The sequence below is a fragment of the Schistocerca nitens genome, chromosome 5 (assembly GCF_023898315.1).
Source record: "Schistocerca nitens isolate TAMUIC-IGC-003100 chromosome 5, iqSchNite1.1, whole genome shotgun sequence".
NCBI classification, from domain to species: Eukaryota; Metazoa; Arthropoda; class Insecta; order Orthoptera; family Acrididae; genus Schistocerca; species Schistocerca nitens.
In genome coordinates this window covers 583,685,276-583,701,056 of record NC_064618.1, presented here as the reverse complement: position 1 = coordinate 583,701,056, position 15,781 = coordinate 583,685,276, and the positions used below count along the sequence as shown (strand labels likewise).

Genomic DNA, 15,781 nt, shown 5'->3' with positions numbered 1-15,781 from the left:
TTAGATTAGGAAATGAGACACTTCAAGCAGTAAATGAGTTTTGCTATTTGAGGAGCAAAATAACTGATGATGGTCGAAGTAGAGAGGATATAAAGGAAAGAGTTTCTGAAGAAGAGAAATTTGTGAACATCGAGTATAGATTTAAGTATCAGAAAGTCGTTTCAGAAAGTATTTGTATGGAGTGTAGCCATGTATGGAAGTGAAACATGGACGATAAATAGTTTGGACAAGAAGAGAATAGAAGCTTTCGAAATGTGGTGCTACAGAAGAATCCTGAAGATTAGATGGGTACATCACGTAACTAATGAGGTGGTATTGAATAGAATTGGGGAGAAGAGGAGTTTGTCGCACAACTTGACAAGAAGAAGGGACCAGTTGGTAGGACATGTTCTGAGACATCAAGGGGGATCACAGATTTAGCACTGGAGGGCAGCTTGGAGGGAAAAAGTCGTAGAGGGAAACCAAAAGACGAATACACTAAACAGTTTCAGAAGGATGTAGGTTGCCGTAGTTACTGGGAGATGAAGAAGCTTGCACAGGATAGAGTAGCATGGAGAGCTGCATCAAAACCAGTCTCAGGACTGAAGACCACAACAACAACAACATAATAAACGTTAAATTCTTTTAGATAAAACCAATACAATATCCTTCTTAACTTTGAATGTCACGATCAATAGCCTTGAACCAATGTGGTTTCTGATAAATAAATAAAGAACAAAAGTAAGTATTATGCAGTAAACTTAACAACAAATATTCTATTACCTAATGATTCAATAAGGTGTCATGCTGTCATCGTTCAATATGTTTTGTGTGAAGGAAATGATGATCTGATGCTTAATTGAAAATACTGATAATTTAAATTTACTACATCTTTTAGACAAATAAAGTTACAGAGTTGATATTTACAACATTTGTCATTTTAATGATACGCTTCTATATGGAATGTCGATCGTTAAGATCGACCAAAGCGTTCAAATTTTAGCATTCACTTTAATAGTAAATCCTAAACTGCAGGGTGTTTATAAATGAATATCGGGGTTTTAACGCTTTATGATATTTATCACATTAAACTTACCGTTATAAATGATATTTCAAATGAAAGAGCAACTCAGACAGTTTTACTCCGAACCTTATAAGTGTTCGATTTGAGCACCATTTGTCACATGGCACACATCAAGTCTTGAACTTCACTGCATCCAGGCGCTGGATAGGCCGCAAGGGGCTCAATGACAGGGCTTGCTTTGCATGGCCTCCACGTTCGCCCGACCTAACGCCATGCGATTTTTTCCTTTGGGGCTTCATCAAGGATCGTGTGTAGGTGCCTCCGCTACCAGCAGATCTTCCTGAATTACGGAACCGGATTGAAGCAGCTGTTGCTACAATCACGGAAGATACACTTATCAACGTTTGGGAAGAACTCGGTTATACACTTGATCTGTGCCGTGTGACAAATGGTGCTCACATTGAACATTTATAAGGTTCTTGGTAAAACTGTTTGAGTTGCTCTTTCATTTGACATATCATTTATAACTGTAAGTTTAATAATATGCAAGTTTTATTGTGATTACCATGAAAATTTATGAAGAATGGTAGATTAAAGTTACTGTGGCTTTATTTCCTGAATTACTACAGAATTAAATAGTTTCCATAAACGTTTCCCTTTATGGCCGATCTTAGGTCCACCATATTTAACACTGCTACGTCTCGTTGCCCACAAACAGCTTCTACTGGGTTTCCCTATGACGTAGGTTCTCGTCTGTCTCACTCGCACACTACAGCGCTTAGGCCTCATAGGCAGTAGACGCCTGTGAGTTTGCCCATTTCATGGTGAATCTGCGCCCTTTGTGGCACGCGGCCCTGGACGACAATGTTCGTTTCACAAGTCCTGTAGGCTGACTCTTTCGGTCATATATTTAAATGAGAGCGCAATGCTTGTTAACTCACAATTGGTAAGCGCTACGAGTCTCTTTTGCGCAGCCACGTCATTCCAGCTCTCCAACAGCGTCGATGTGTGAATGGGATCATTTTTATGCAAGATGCCGCACCTCCAGTTAAGCAGCTGCTGAAGCGCCATTTCGGAAAAGCTAGAACTATCAGCAGCCATTTCCCTACAGCCTAGCCGTGCCAATCACCTGATCTCAATCCGTGTGACTTCTGGTTGTGGGGCTATCTGAAAGATGTTGTGTTCAGTGCTCCGATTGCAAACTTATCTGCATTTAAGGCACGCATTGCGCAACACTTTCTGAACACTTCGATCAGTTGTGGAACATGCTGTTCTTCGATTTCAACCTGTTGCAGAAAACGATGGACAGCATATTGAACATGTTTTGCGCCAGTCACACGGAAATTAATAATCCGATTTGATTTTGATTGATGCTTTTATGCGGTTTCTGGCCTCAGGACAATTAAAAACCGATGCTATTGATGCTTTTTAGGCGGTTTTTGGCCTCAGGACAATTAAAAACCGGTTTTTCCCATCCGATGTGATATGACCTTGCCGTGATGGGTAGGTTTACTTAACTAACTGTATCACACCTCTACACTTATGCGCACTGAGTACTACAGTTAGGCACACGTACAACTTAGGCATTGTTGTATCATTCATTTGTCATTTGTGGTCGAGCACTATTAAGTTAAGACGCTTACAGCGCCATGTATTGCTACATTTTCAACTATTTATTTTTCTTCTGCCATATGTTTTCACCTTCTCCGATAATGTTCCGTTGCAATTTGACGTCATTCTGACCAGTGGTGTTATTTCTACAGCGGTTTGAAAGTTTAACCCTGTTCGTAATGAATGTACGAGTGCGGTTTGGAGACACACGGCTAACGACATACGAAAGTTTGGGTCTGACCGTGAGTCGTGTTCGGATATCCTAATTATAAGCGACAAGCGGGAAATCCGGGTCCGAATTCCAGTCCGGGACAAATTTTCATTTACGTCATTCGGTTAGATAACTCGTGGTTATCCATATTCTCAACTGGGAATACATTTAAGGTGCCTGGGTGTTATTGCATGGTTTGAGATATTCGCATTCAGTGCATGCAACAATTAATATCATTCACCATCCATTCACTGCGTCATGCATTACAGTGTCAGGTGACCCCTCTGAAGGAAGCGAGCGCCGGTGTCCCGGTGTTTTCTAGTGAGATACACAGATGGCAGTTCCCATTTGTGAATATTGTGTTCAACCAAGTACAAGCAAAGCGACATCTTAATGCAATTTAAATTGCAAGGGCGGTTTTTTTATCCAAAGAGGATGGACTTTCCTTCGTGCTGCTCCAGGTTCCTCTATCTGTCATCTATGGGTTGTGGAACGATACAGGGGCACAGGTCAGTACACAAGGCGAGTGGACAAAGTCGCCTTCGCGTTACGAACCCACTTGAAGACCTGGAAGATAATCTCAGAAAGGCCACTGGAGACGCTATGTTCGATCAAACTGTAACGAACAGGTTACGAGAAACGACCGTGCGACCCAGATGTTCGAGTATCCCTACTGACACGACAACATGTTGGTGCTCGCCTTCAATTCTGCCGTCCCCATGTCAACTGGTAACTTCGTCACTGGTGAAACGTGTTGTTCGCAGACGAATGCATATATCCTCTGACGCTAGATTGTGATCATGTTGTGTGGGAATCCATGGTGAGCGGTACCCTCCAAATGTTGTACAGGATCGACAGATTCTTGCGAAGAGGCTTTAATGTTGATAGCCTGTAATCTCCCTCTCACTTATCGACCTTAATGACAGTGAAAAATTAAACCGCGTGTACCTAATGGAAATTTGGGAAAGCAATCGTCACCGAAGTTAATCTGTCGGTAAAGAGGGAGGAAAGGGTTACATCTAAATGAAAGGAAAAATGCAAATGAAACTGGTGGAAATTAATTTTGAAAATGGGTAAAGTTAATAAAGAAAGTAAATGTGCGGCCGTTACGTTAACAATTAACTAGCGGTAATTAGATATTTGAGATTTGGGGGAAATCACGGTCGCCAGTCCTAAGGACAATTACTATAGTAACTGAAAAAGAAAGGTTATTACACATATAATTAGCACTAGAAGCGTGGCAACTGAAGGTTGACACGTGTAGTGTGAAAACTGAAAGTTTGTCAGAAGTAATAAATTTCGCTACACTCTGACTTAATTTAGCAAAAGAATTAATAAAACCGGAAAATCGAAAGTTAATTTAGTGACTGAAGTTAATAGTGAGCTTTCTTTCTGAAGCACATCGAAATCCAGTAAACTACGGTTAGTCTTGGACTACCTCAACAATCATATCAAAAGCAACTTGACTCTACGCAATTTAGAAACAAGAGATTTAACTTTGAACTTGAATTAAATGATTCTGAACAATTAACAATAGTAAAATTTAGTACGTACCAAGCTGAGCTCCAGTCGCAGGTAAGCTAAAATATGCTAACAAAATTCGCACTCTTAATTTGTGCTCGTGTAATCTAAATATGAATACTTTAACTGAACTTTGAAATTAAAGCAGTGAAATCTAATTATATTATTTTAATGCTGGCGTTTGAATTTCAACGACACTCGGGTTCATTTCGGAAAAGGAAGGAACCCTACTTGGCAATGCAATTGGGACAATGAGCAACAAAGGTTCATGCTAAGTTGCTGTAATTTTGCGAGGCAAATGGAACAATTTGAAAAGCTGAGGTGTGCCATACAGTACTGAAACTTTACGTGCTTTTAGTCTTCCTTGTTGGTTGATTGAAGGTTTGAAGCCGTCGATCGAGGAGGTGGCGACAGTCACTCATTGTCGGCCGTCGCTGTTGCAGAAGCTGGATGCTGGCGCGCCTTCTCGACACGGTCACCAGGCGAAACGGGCTCTTGATGTGCGCCAGCTAATGCTTCCCGTCCGCGACACCATGTCAGAAACTATCATCGCAAGTCGAGCGCAATTACATGCTGCCAAACCCCGAAAGCGCGGCAACTCGCGGGAGCTACACACAACACACCTGCTCCACTCGCTACTCCCGCCAGACTCCCCCTCTGCCCGCGCTCCACGCGGCAGGGCTCCCACTACCAAAGTTCCTACACACTTTGATTCTTCACACGACCTATCGATGTAATCGTTCGATAGCAGTTTTCCCTAGGCAAGACCCAGCGTAAAAATACAAATAATATTTACGAAACAAACCAATTATACATCGACATACATACATATATATATATATATATATATATATATATATATATATATATATATATATATATATATATATACAGATAGTAAAACAATTACAATACATAAAGGCACAGAAATGTCATATATTCAGGTAACGAAATAAGGAAAAAATTTACAGTACAATAGATGGAAATAGGAGGATATGCATTTCCGGCGTTACACGTGCCCCACATTGTCTGAGGGTGTTCGTGTAACCTAAACAGACTCAGAAAATGTCCCAAAAAATAAACAGCGGAAATGCATATGCTCAAAACATCATCAAAATTTAGCATTCGTCTAATTAAGCATAAATCAATTTTTAGACAATAATAATTGAGTGGAGACACTCTTAATCTTATTCCACTCTGTCATCTTGCACAAAATAAAACAGGTTGACAACATATCAAAATTCATAGAAAACATAGAAAATGGTTTAGCTATTCCAAAATCTTTACAATTGGTATCACTATAAGAAATGGAATACTATTTGTATAATTAATTAGAGTGCATGGTCAAAAAAACAGGTAGATCAAAATACGCAAATAAACAATTAAATAGACTACACATTTTGTATAACCTTTTCATAATTAATATTTTCGTCACGAGAATCTATTTGACGCTAAACAAGAAAATAATGTTCAGTAGATCGAAAAAACATAAATATTGACACCAGAATTCTTTCACATCAGCTGTCCGGGAAGAAAAACTATTCCGCCTTCCGTACCCGCAAGTACAAAGAATGCCGAGAGCGGCACAAGAGCCGAGAGCGGCACAAGAGCCGACAGCGGCTCCGCCTCGTCAGTATTGTTGCGCCCGCCTGTGCGGCACGCTCGGTCTCACTCGCCTGTCTAACGGCATCTGCAGAACGTCCGTTTCACTGAATTCTTTGGGAAAAACTCACTCCCGAGTAATCTCAAGGAGTCCATTAACACTATCACAGTGGATAACTCAACACTGTCCATCATCACACGCATGTACTAGCCTGAAACTTAAAACAGCGTCTAAGTACATCGGCAACGACTAGTAAATCACATATTTATGAAATCTTACAGATATTTACTAAATCATATTTACATTACTTAATCTACTGTGACTCAGCTGAAAACTTAAACTAGCAGCTTGGATTTTTCAATTGATAAATAATCACTCTCTGTTAAATCATTTAGTACAAGTTAATTACTTATTAATTACAACTTCTTTAATGTCCTCTTGGTCAGGCAAAAGCATGACAATCTAGCAAATCGTTTAAATCTTACACTCTATATTCACAAACTGTACAAATTACCCATTCTGTGGTATTAATCAATCCTAGGTTGGTACAATTTCAAGTTTACAATGTTCCGTATACCTAATAGTTTTCCAGAGCTTGGATACTCTAAGCAATAAGCATTTGTGTGAGGTATACCAATGACTTTATGTGGTCCATTATAAACAAACTTAAATTTAGAGATTTCATTGTCTATCTCGCTCGATTTCTCATGAGCTTTTACAAGTACTAAGTCTCCGATTGCAAACTTAGCAAACCGCGCTTTAGCGTCATGACGACGTATGCGAGCATCGGCTTTTGGCTTCATTACTTCTCGCAAACGATCTTTTTTCACACCAATACTAATGTCAATCCGTGGAGGGAATTTGATTATCTCTTCCACTAAACTTTTTACACTTTTGTCAATGCCGAGATTCCTAACGTTACGGCAGTTCAAATTGATTCCTACGTCAATGTCATCCAGCCAGTTAACAATGTGTATAGGCTGGTATTGCCTATGCACACCGTCTCCTGCTTCGTCAAAACTAACTACTATTGTTTTATCTTGTGACGTACATGTCAAAGTTTTGCTTTCGCAATTAATCACTGCACGGTACTTTAATAGCCAATCTAACCCGATAATTACTTCCGTAGTTAAGTCTGGCACGACGACATACTCTTGTTCAAATCGTGCCCCACATATCTCGAAGTTGACAAAAATCTGTTTTGTGACCGGTTTACTGGCCTTCCCAGTAGCACCGATAATTTTCACTCCTGTTACTGGCATAACTACGATGCCAGGTCTGTCTTTCAGTAACTTAAATATTTTCCCAGATACAGCACTCAATTCTGCACCGGTGTCAATCAACGCGTTTAGTTGTAGGTCGTGCATATTAACAGACACTACTATGTGTCTACATTTATCCTCGACTATTTCTTTATTTTCCCACAATAAATCCTCGTCTATATCCAGGTCATTCCAGAAAAAACCATCCGGCTTTGATCCTAAATCCGGTTTATCTGGTGACTTTTTCAGCCTCTGTTCACATACAGTTTTAATTTCAACACGTTTGTCCTGAGGCTTAGTCTGTAGCTTCGCCTCCAATACCGAAACCTTATCCTGTAACTCGTCAACTAGTGAGTGTTGCTTTGCTATCGATTCACTAATTGTCACCTTCGTTGATTCCTCTTTGGTCAGATCGATCTCATCTGCCAATCTACCTGGAGGAATGTGCCCAGTAGTATCTGCAATTACTTCCTCTGGATCTGCGCAACCCACACTGCCATCGTCTGACCGTATAATGTCAGCTCTAACCTCATACACGCTGTAATCCACATGCTTTTCTACCAATCGTGTCCGGCTATCACTAAAATTCTCGTAATCTTTCTCCTCAATACTTTCGCAATGTTTAAACTGGAGTTTTGCGTCGGATGGGTCGGCTACTTCTACCACTATAACTTTCGGTAAAGTCTGCCGGTTAGGGCCAGAACTTTCCGTTACTACTTCAACATCCATCTCCTGTAGGACGAAACACGACGAACCTTGCTCGTGCTCCCCATTAACATCAACTATTTCTAGTAAAGTCTGCCGGTTAGGGCCAGAACTTTCTACCACTTCACAAACACTATCTTCCTGTGGGACGAAACGCGGCAAATCCTGCCCGCGCTCCCCATAAACACTTCTCCCATATAGGCCCCTATAATCTCTTAGTTCGTCGTATAAGCGACCGAACTGCCTTAACCAGACCTCATCCCTCTCTGCATCCCCTCGCTCGATGACAGACGTTTTATCCGACATCTGATCTTCTCTCAACACTTGCGAATCATTCTTAAACTCAATCTCCAGTTCCGCTGTGGGTATTACAGCTGCCACTTTATAATCGATTTCCGGAACACTATTTAAATTGTTCTCACTGACAGCGAATGTATTTTCTACTGCCGTGTCTACAGCTGATCTACTACTAGTGGGCGCACTCCTTTCTCCTAACACTGGTACACTCTCCCGCCGTTGATTATTCCATACCTAATTCTCATAACGACTACACCTCGGTTTTCTACTGTTATTGGGCCGCCAAAATTTCTCCACGCCCGGTCGGCCCCTCACCGGCGCGGCTAATGGTTTCCCTGTCTCGTCCCAGCAGATACGCTCCCCGGATGCTTCTGAGGCGGCTGATCACACACTCTGGCGTTATTACTATTCTGCGAAGCCCGTATCACGCTAGTATGATACTGGTTTCCGTCATTCCTGTTATTATTTGCATTGTATCGATTGTCATTACGGCCCGAACCACTATTGTTATTGCTGCCAAGATTGCGGTATGCATTATTCCCATAGTTATGATTGTTGTGGTTGCTGTGGTACCCGTTGTTGTTACCACGGCCTCTACCAGTATCGCGATTATTGCGCCAATTGTCCTCGTCCTCAACTCTTTCCAGGAAATCATTGATTGTCCTGTAATTGCTTCCTACGTAGCGTTTTGTATCATCTGGAAGCTTCTTGTAGAGTTCCCAAACTATTTCGGTTTCCGTGCGGCGATCACGCAAATATTCCAACTTGCGGATCCAGCCCTCACAAAACTCCTTCATCGAACCGCGCGAATTCGCATCGAAAGACCTCGATACGACAAATTCGCGCCAGACACCTTGCTGTTTTTGCTCTGACCAGTATTCAGCCAGAAACAAATTTTTAAACTCGTCGAAAGTCAGGTTCGTAATGTTGAGATTTAAGCCCCAACGCTTGGCATCACCAGCCAACACATCAATAACCGCATTCATTTTTCTCTCTATAGTCCATGATCTGGGTAAAACTCTTTAACAATTTTTAATGAAATCCGTCGCGTGTATACCGCCTTTTTTCAAGGGGTCGAACCGCTCCTCTTCCGTCATCTACTTCGGATACTAAAGCCTTTAAAGTTTCCACCTTCTGTTGATCCTCTTTTTTCACTAATTGAATTTGTTCCGTCACCTTATCTCGATGATCGGAGCAACTGCGTCTCCTACACTTTTCTCGATTCTGCTAATTTCGGAATCAAAACGAGTATTTATGCTCGCAATTTCCGCCTGAACGCCTATCATTTTTGTTTAAGATTACCGATTTCGGTATTAATCACAACAATATCTTCTTTGATTTTATCAACTTTTGTGTTAACAACTCCAACATTGTTGTTAACAACATTAATAGCTTTGTTCTGATCGTCTAGCTTTCGTTCAATTTTTTCAAACTGAGCTTCTTGCTTGGCAGCCTGAGCTTCTCGCTTGGCAGCCTGAGCTTCTTGCTTGGCAGCCTGAGCTTCTTGCTTGGCAGCCTGATCTTCTTGCTTGGCAGCCTGAGCTTCTTGCTTGGCAGCCTGAGCTTCTTGCTTGGCAGACAGAGCTTTAATTTCTGCCGATTGACTCTTGATTTCGTTAATCAAAACATTCAATAAATCAGTTAAATTCTCGGAAACTACCGGTTTTACTTCAGTAGCGGCTTCCTCTTTAAATGTCCCCCCGCATTCGTCATCAAGGGATTCATATTTGTTTTTCACTTCCGATTCCGAAACAATTTCTAAAGTTTGGAATTCCATTTCTGCTCTTTGTTGCGTTTCGGCGGTCGCGTCTTTCATGCTAGCCGCCTGCCCCTGAACAATGAGTACCGCGGTGCGCGTTTCCCACTGTTCGACCGATTGTTTCGTATCCAAGTCTACCAAATTTTGGTAATTGTTGCCTTCACTCATTTTAATAATTTTCAATATAAATGCAAAACCTCAAATCTAATTAGGATTCCTCACACTAATATTCTCGCTGACGTATCGACCATTTCGTAACCAGTACTTTGTTACGAGATTTGCACAATGCAAAATTCGTGTCCAGAACAACCTCAAATTTGAAGATTGTCTTGTCACCAGGTCGCCACGTGTAACCTCCCCCTCACTTATCGACCTTAATGACAGTGAAAAATTAAACCGCGTGTACCTAATGGAAATTTGGGAAAAGCAATCGTCACCGAAGTTAATCTGTCGGTAAAGAGGGAGGAAAGGGTTGCATCTAAATGAAAGGAAAAATGCAAATGAAACTGGTGGAAATTAATTTTGAAAAGGGGTAAAGTTAATAAAGAAAGTAAATGTGCGGCCGTTACGTTAACAATTAACTAGCGGTAATTAGATATTTGAGATTTGGGGGAAATCACGGTCGCCAGTCCTAAGGACAATTACTATAGTAACTGAAAAAGAAAGGTTATTACACATATAATTAGCACTAGAAGCGTGGCAACTGAAGGTTGACACGTGTAGTGTGAAAACTGAAAGTTTGTCAGAAGTAATAAATTTCGCTACACTCTGACTTAATTTAGCAAAAGAATTAATAAAACCGGAAAATCGAAAGTTAATTTAGTGACTGAAGTTAATAGTGAGCTTTCTTTCTGAAGCACATCGAAATCCAGTAAACTACGGTTAGTCTTGGACTACCTCAACAATCATTTCAAAAGCAACTTGACTCTACGCAATTTAGAAACAAGAGATTTAACTTTGAACTTGAATTAAATGATTCTGAACAATTAACAATAGTAAAATTTAGTACGTACCAAGCTGAGCTCCAGTCGCAGGTAAGCTAAAATATGATAACAAAATTCGCACTCTTAATTTGTGCTCGTGTAATCTAAATATGAATACTTTAACTGAACTTTGAAATTAAAGCAGTGAAATCTAATTATATTATTTTAATGCTGGCGTTTGAATTTCAACGACACTCGGGTTCATTTCGGAAAAGGAAGGAACCCTACTTGGCAATGCAATTGGGACAATGAGCAACAAAGGTTCATGCTAAGTTGCTGTAATTTTGCGAGGCAAATGGAACAATTTGAAAAGCTGAGGTGTGCCATACAGTACTGAAACTTTACGTGCTTTTAGTCTTCCTTGTTGGTTGATTGAAGGTTTGATGCCGTCGATCGAGGAGGTGGCGACAGTCACTCATTGTCGGGCGTCGCTGTTGCAGAAGCTGGATGCTGGCGCGCCTTCTCGACACGGTCACCAGGCGAAACGGGCTCTTGATGTGCGCCAGCTAATGCTTCCCGTCCGCGACACCATGTCAGAAACTATCATCGCAAGTCGAGCGCAATTACATGCTGCCAAACCCCGAAAGCGCGGCAACTCGCGGGAGCTACACACAACACACCTGCTCCACTCGCTACTCCCGCCAGACTCCCCCTCTGCCCGCGCTCCACGCGGCAGGGTTCCCACTACCAAAGTTCCTACACACTTTGATTCTTCACACGACCTATCGATGTAATCGTTCGATAGCAGTTTTCCCTAGGCAAGACCCAGCGTAAAAATACAAATAATATTTACGAAACAAACCAATTATACATCGACATAAATATATATATATATATATATATATATATATATATATATATATATATATATATAGTAAAACAATTACAATATATAAAGGCACAGAAATGTCATATATTCAGGTAACAAAATAAGAAAAAAATTTACAGTACAATAGATGGAAATAGGAGGATATGCATTTCCGGCGTTACAAGCCATACAGATCTTGTCGTTGCTCATGGACGCCAGACCGCCAATCGAACATATCTGTTGGTCCATTGAGAGGGAACAGTTTGTTCTCATTACAATTAGTTTTTTGTTGCATTATAGATTCAACATTTTTTAGTTTAAATAGTGTGATATCTCGTGTGAATTCATAATTACATAAAAACACTTACTTTCCCTAATCCCACCACGTTGCCTTGGGTTGATTAAGTTTGGGGTTTGTTATTAAGAGTTGGTCTGCTGGTAGTGCCGAGGCAGAGATGTGGTCACTCTGTAGGTCGGTTAGTGCCAACCTAAGCCTGGAGTACAGACAGAGATGATGCACCTATTTGTCAGAGTGTAGTCCGGGGTTGGTAACAGGTCCCCTTCCCTTCCATGTAAGGGAACGGCCGTTGAGAGCCGCCATGATACAGTCACTCTTGGGGTTGCGGCTGAACTGAGCAGACGGGATCGAGAGCAATCTCCGTCTTTACCGCCAATTTCATCGTGGGATGAGGTATTATGTTTTACACTGTTATTAATCCGCTCTTTTTCAGGGTTGAGATAGTTAGCGTGTCGTTACGGCCATTCATTCATTTTTTAGAAATTTTGCCTTTTCAATTAAAGTTTTTAGTTAGGGTTTCTTTTTCAGAGGCGAGCATGGGGGCTCGCGTTATCCCTTTATAGTGCTGCAATCACTTGGTGCCTTCAGCTCGCGAGAGCAGCAATAGCTCTAAAAAAATTGTATAGTTTCACTTTTAGAAGCAGCATATTTTTTGCAATGTTAAAGTAACCTGGGGCCTCACCCCGCCTAGTTAACACGAGGTCGTAACGGCTGACGAGTCATTTGGATGACGATTCCGTGTGAAACCTGGTAGGAGATGCGTGTGTGACATACTTAAGGTTCTAAGCGTGTGACGTAAAATTTTTCTAGGCCATCTAATAAATTTTGTTCACGGTTCCTTTTTTAACCCCCATTTGCAAGCAGCACGTCCTAACTACTTTGATAAAGAATAGGTTGAGCGTGTGAATAATTGTATAGTATGGAAAGCAAGAACAAGCAAATGGGTGAGTACAAAGAAATTAGCTGTTGGTATCGGTCAGCCACGTGGTGCCGAATTGCACTACCAGCGAGCTACCAGTTCGTTCCTGGTAATTAGTTAAGGCGAGGATGCTTACGTGTGCTCTTAATTGACTATTTGCGTGTGCCGTATTTCACAGGATGTTTTATTTTTAAGAATTTGCTTTTCTTTGTGAATATGGGGAATGTTTGTGTCTGCTTTGTTCCCCCGTTTTTCCGCCAAAGACAGTTTTTGTTATTCGGTCTTAGTAGTAATCTTGAGTGCGAATTTAGATCACTGTCCCAGCAGACGGACCACAAGGGCAGCAACGTAGTCCCATCCTCTTTCCCAGTGCTTAAGTAGAAACGAGATTCCTGTTAGTTTAAGCACCTTCAGTGCGAGACAAAACTAGAAGATATTTGATTTGACTTTGTTTGCGGCAATTATTAAATTTGTAAAGTTTTGGGGAATATAGATAATAAATGTCATATTAAGTTTGTAAAACTTCTGGGATCTAGACAATAAGTGACCTATAAACTGGATGTCATGGATTTAGTGGTCATTAAAAACCCCAGACCTGAGTAGAGAGCAATGCTACCAACAAAGTGGGGTCCTTATAGATCATGATAGAGCGTGGCCTTTACTGACTTGCCCACTTGGTTTTCTGAGCCCTCCCCCGCGTTATCCGTTGCGCAATATTAACACAATAATCATCAGATCATTTAACTAAATGTCGGGCCGGCCCTTTAAATTCAATGCGTCCGAGCAATGTATCAAGCGGGCAAGCATGTGTCAATGAGGCGAATTGGCCACACACACGTCCGGCACGATCTCGCATAGACAGAAGGAAACAGAGGAAGAGAGATACAAAAAGGTAACGATGCGTAACTAAACAGAAGGAACCTTTCACCATGTGGTGGCTGCTGCATACGACGGTGGTCCAGAATTCGTTCTAATGCCAGGGCCATGTGAAATGCGTCAACAGGGATGTCTTGTGAAGCCTGAGCATTGAAGTAATACAACGGCCGGCGACAAATCCCGACTTGAACTCCACCATGCGTATGTGGAACTTGTTTGACAGACATGTTCGCCGTCGTTCTGTTCACCACAGAATCTCCAAAAGGTCTCGAGGGATCTCATTGAACACCACTGGTTGACTTCTGTAGACTTACATGGAGCATGCCACGTGAGATGTCAGGCAGTTATAAGCGCTCACGGAGAGCGTACACGTTGTGAAGCTCTCAAAGTCAAATGGCAGGCACTAAGGATAGGGGGATGAAAGACTTTCATTTTGTTTTCGAAAAGTGTCGGACATTTCTCTTCTTTTTATGTAAACGATCGAGGATGTAATGAAGTTTTGTTGCGTACTTAATTTGTGAAAGATAGTCGTGTAATTTGGTAACATGTCCCTCTTTAATTATTGCTCAGTAGAGTATGGAAGAGACCCAAAGACATTTTCCCATCCTTCTTTTGAGCAGTGTGTAAGAAAAGTTTGATATTGGTCTGTAATTCATTGTGAACGACATAATGAAAAACACGAATGACGGGAGTCAGTGAAGGTGGTAGCGCTAGAGATGTAGAAGCGAGTACTCAGTGGTACCGTAGCCAGTTGACAGCAGAGAACGGATGGAATTCCTCGTGTGAGGCAGACAGAGAGAAAACTAGCACCAAGAAATGTTCTCTCTCTCTCTCTCTGTCTCTCTCTCTCCCTCTTTCTCACACACGCACACACACACACACACACACACACACACATACACCCGCACACACACGGCATAGAACACATAAAGCACTTCCCTTCTTAGCAACATACTAATCTAGAAAGTGGACATACACGCAATTCCGGAAATCTAAGGCAGTTACAAAAGGTAGGGACTATAGCCAATGCTCATTCATTCGACACTAACCTTCATGACACAGGAAAAAATGAAGGCCTTATATCAACATTTTCATCTCGAAAACTCATCTTTTTCTGGGTATGCTTCAATCACTAATTAAACAGTAATCATATCTGACCAAATTCGTACAATAACGAGTGGCCTTTCCTAAAATCACAAGCTCACATTTAGCGCCTCGACGCCGGCTGTGGGCAGCAATCGTAATAAACGATCCATTTCAATCAAACATCCATTCAGCGCAATACAATGCAAATGAAACGGAACGGCCCGGCTGCGCAGCTTTGAATCACGGCGCGGTCAATACTCCGCGAATCGGCTAATTAATGTATTCATTAATTACAGGTTGGTAGCTCTGGCGGCGCGCTGTGTTACGGTACACGGCCGTGAAATTCGTGTGATCTGGCGGCCCGCTAGGGGGTGGCCCTGCCGGGAAGGGGGACGGGAAGGAGGGGGAGGCAGTCGATAAACTGTCGGCGGCGGCGGCGGCGGCGGCGGCGGCGGCGGCAGCGACAGGCGTTGTTAGCGGGACGGGGGACGCTGCCGTGCCACGCCCTGCAGCTGACAGGCCGCGCTGCCCTCGCCAGGCGCCCGCTGAACCCGCCCTCGCCATAACAAAAGCGTCCCCGCTGGTGAGGTTGATGAGGCTGTTATTCCAATTTCTCTTCTTTTTCTTCTTTTCGCCGAGCGTGGTGGCGCAGTAGTTGGCACACCGGACTCTTATCCGGATTTAGGTATTTAGGTTTTCCGTGATTTCTCAATACTGCTTCGGGAAAATGCCGGGATGGTTCCTTTCAAAGGGCACGGCCGGTTTCCTTCCCCATCCTTGAGACATTTCGATGTCGACACGACTGTAAACCCTAATCTCCATCCATTAGTTGGGTTTCC

At 42.1% G+C, this 15,781-nt stretch overlaps 1 protein-coding gene across 1 annotated transcript in view; it reads right to left on the bottom strand.

Moving 5' to 3' along the window:
* The window catches only part of LOC126260593 (acid shock protein-like), a 29,974-nt gene extending 14,468 nt beyond the window's left edge, over window positions 1-15,506 (bottom strand). Inside the window, exons 1-2 of the mRNA XM_049957928.1 lie at window positions 15,237-15,506; window positions 9,647-9,819 (exon numbers count right to left, since the gene is read on the bottom strand). Of these exons, the coding sequence (XP_049813885.1) occupies window positions 9,647-9,819; window positions 15,237-15,506 (443 nt within the window). The remainder of the gene's footprint in view (window positions 1-9,646; window positions 9,820-15,236) is intronic.
* Between the last annotated feature and the right edge of the window lie 275 nt (window positions 15,507-15,781).